Here is a 3,050-nt window from a genome sequence, read left to right as displayed (position 1 = left end):
CCAAAATGCCTAGAGAAGACTATGGTTGGGCAAGAGTGTGAGGGAAAGGGTCCCAAAGTCCCTTTAAAGCTCCTAAGTGTCGGGCCAGGGATTTAGCTCAGTGATTCCACCCCCTGCCTTGCAAGTGCAAGGTTCCAAGTTTGATTCCTGTTACCAAAAAAAACCCAAACAAACTCCTGTGTCTGTGACATTGAAGCAGAATTCTGGGGACTGATTTTATACTAAATACCCTTGCTCAGATATTTTAATAATAATTCAAGTAATTTATCTATAGGTTCTTAATTTCCTACACTCTATCATTTGAAAATAACAAGAGTTTCATGTCTTCCTCCTAAGTCCTTACCCTGTTTTCTTCTTTTCGGGCCACTACAAATGGGAGCTGTGGAAATGGACCCTAACCCTCAGGACAGCCCCCGCGTCTCCCGGGGACACACACCTTTCCTGCAGACGGACACTTTTCCCTTTTCTTACATGATCTGGCATTTTGGTCCATATTTGTTAAGAGTTTTGATAAGAAACAGATGTTTTACTTTCGTGAATACTTTTCTCTACCTATTAATATCTGTATTATATATATCATATAAAAGGTATAACTTCCAGGAACACTGAAACTTTTCCAATATTTCAGGAATGAGTTCATGATTTTTTCTTTTTTTCTTTCTTTTTTTTTTTTTTTAATGAAAGTGTGACAGTGTTTGGTTTTAGTACTGAGTTGTTTTTTTTAAATTTTTTTTTTTTCTTTTTGTTGTTTTTTGAGAGAGGGTCTCACTATGTAGTCCAGGGTAGCCTTGAACTTAGTACGTAGGCCAGGGTAGCCATGAACTCGCAGCAATTCTCCTGCCTCAGCCTCCAGAGTGCTGGGATTATAGGCATGCACCAACAAATCTGGCTTCAAGTTCATGAATTTTTACATTACTTTGCTTCTTCTGTGTGTATTACTTAAAGCAAAGAAGGTAAAGTATTTCCAAAGGAAAAACAAGGCACCTTAAAGTAAATTTCTGTTGCCAAAGTTTACAGAGTGGATGAAGTATGTTGGAACACAGTAGGAGTCACCATCAGGAAAGCTGAGTCAGTATCTACAGGGATTCTTTTCTCTCAAAGGCAGGCCAGCCACTCTGTGTGCAAAAGTCACACAGGAGGATGGCCTGGAAGGCTTCTCCAGATAGCTCTGCTGGTCTAGCCCCATGAAGACCACAGCCATCGACTGTTCCTGGGACGTGTTGGGGCGGATGTGAAAGTGTGTGTGGAACATGGCTGAGCAGCCAGTTGGCTCACTGATGAGACTTGTTCAGGACAGGAGGAAAGAGAAAACCAACTACGTGTGGCACCCACTGGCCACAGTGTCTTGGCCATGAGGGACTCACACTCACCTTTTGAAATACTCCACTTCCCTCTCTGTCTCATCCATATCCACACTGTCCAGGTCGATATCTTTAGGCAGAAAGACATCATCTGAAAATAGAGGCAGAGAAGCACATCAAATACAATGACAGCCGCCTCATCTGAACAGAACCTAGCATTTGGCTTTAAACAACTTTGCAAACTTTCAGAACAGTTCTCTGAAATGCAGAAGGCCAAGGAGGGCCGAGCTCTTGTGCGACCATTCAGGCTCGCCAAGGACAGCAACTGCTGCTTCAAGTCCTGTCAGCAGTGCCCTGCTTCCTGAAGCCCACGTAACCCTTAAAGACCACGTAACTGGTCTTTAAGCCATGGCCGCCCACTGGCACTCCTAGGTGCCAGCCCCAGACCCACAGGCTCTGCAGGAGGCAGGGGAGAGCGTTGTGTGTGGCCCTGCCCTTGACAGGAAGAGAGCCAGACACCAACCCTACCTACAGGAAGCATTCATCTCACACACACTTCCTCCAAAACCTCACTGGCCATTCTGATCGAAAAAGCATGGTGACATTTGGCTTCTTAGCGAAATAAAACCTTCTGAAAGCAGCAGGAGTGCCCGGGCGTGGTGGTGCACGCCTGTGGTCCCAGCACTTGGGAGGCTGAGGCACGTTCAGTTGGAGGCCAGTCTGAGCTAGAAAGTGAGTTCAAGGCCAGCCTGAACCATACAGCGAGATCAAAACAAGGAAACACCAGGAGGGGAAAGACTTCACCTCTCAGGGTCCCGGGCAGTTCTGAGCATGTAAAATCTTCTCTTTGGCTCTGCCCATCCATTTGACCTGCGTGGGCCGAGGCCCAGAGCGCACATCCGGCGGGGCAGGTGTAGCACCCAGCCCCGTCAGCGCAGAGGGTAGAGGCCTCTCGGCTTCTCTGTTCCAGTCCAGGTGAGCTCATGTCCATGCAGACCTAATGAAAAGCCTGCTTCTTCCTGCCTCCAGCATCTCCACAGCAGCAGTGAAGGCCCCTCTGCCTGCCTAACAGCAGCTACTGCCGTGGTGATGCCCAGAGCAAAGCCCTCAGCTTGTCCAGCTAAGCTCCCCAAGTGTTCGCATGACACAGCCTCCCACTGTTGCCCCCACAGCTCCTGACGCTTGTCTCCCCCACTCCACCCTCTTTGTGGCTTCACCAGGGAGCCATTCAACAGACACCCAGCGAGGCCTCCGCCCAGCCTCAAGCCACACCCACCAAGCTGATTCCTCTTCCTCCTTTCAGGCACCAGACCCCAGTGGGGCATCACTGTGCCCTGTACAATCTGCTGCAAGCCTGTTCCTCTGGCTGGCCAGCACCTCAGCACCCACTCCTGCCTGGAGGTGGCTCTGCCTTATCAGCCCCATAAGATGCTCCTAGACCCGAGGTGCCTCCCCAGTGGCCTGTGCTCTGGCTGGCCTGCAGCCTCCAACACGGAAGCACAAGTCCGTGGAGCTGCATGCTCACAGCCTGCCTCACAGGAGACAGCTGGCCTCAGGCTGGCGCTCAGGGCGCTCTCTCCCTCTGAAGGTGACGTCTGAGGGTGTGACCTCTCAGCAGAAGGCTGACAAGAGAACTGCCCTGTTTAGCTGTAGCAGAGGGTGCAGAAATGATGGACAGGGACGCACTAAGGAGAAAGGGCACAATGGGCTTGCTGGCAATGAGATGCTGAGAGGGTGCATGGGGAAGCA

At 50.0% G+C, this 3,050-nt stretch overlaps 1 protein-coding gene across 6 annotated transcripts in view; it reads right to left on the bottom strand.

Moving 5' to 3' along the window:
• Positions 1–3,050, bottom strand: part of Fam193a (family with sequence similarity 193 member A) — a 138,211-nt gene that overhangs the window by 7,846 nt on the left and 127,315 nt on the right. For all 6 annotated transcript variants that reach the window (XM_021260392.2, XM_013073071.3, XM_021260391.2 and 3 more), the window contains one exon: positions 1,371–1,452. In XM_021260392.2, the coding sequence (XP_021116051.2) occupies positions 1,371–1,452 (82 nt within the window). The remainder of the gene's footprint in view (positions 1–1,370; positions 1,453–3,050) is intronic.

The sequence above is a fragment of the Heterocephalus glaber genome, unplaced genomic scaffold (assembly GCF_053883595.1).
Source record: "Heterocephalus glaber isolate CG9 unplaced genomic scaffold, H.glaber_assembly_v1.0 deba00001509, whole genome shotgun sequence".
Taxonomy (NCBI): Eukaryota; Metazoa; Chordata; class Mammalia; order Rodentia; family Bathyergidae; genus Heterocephalus; species Heterocephalus glaber.
Note: the sequence above shows the minus strand (reverse complement) of the source record. Positions and strands in the feature narration are given on the sequence as shown.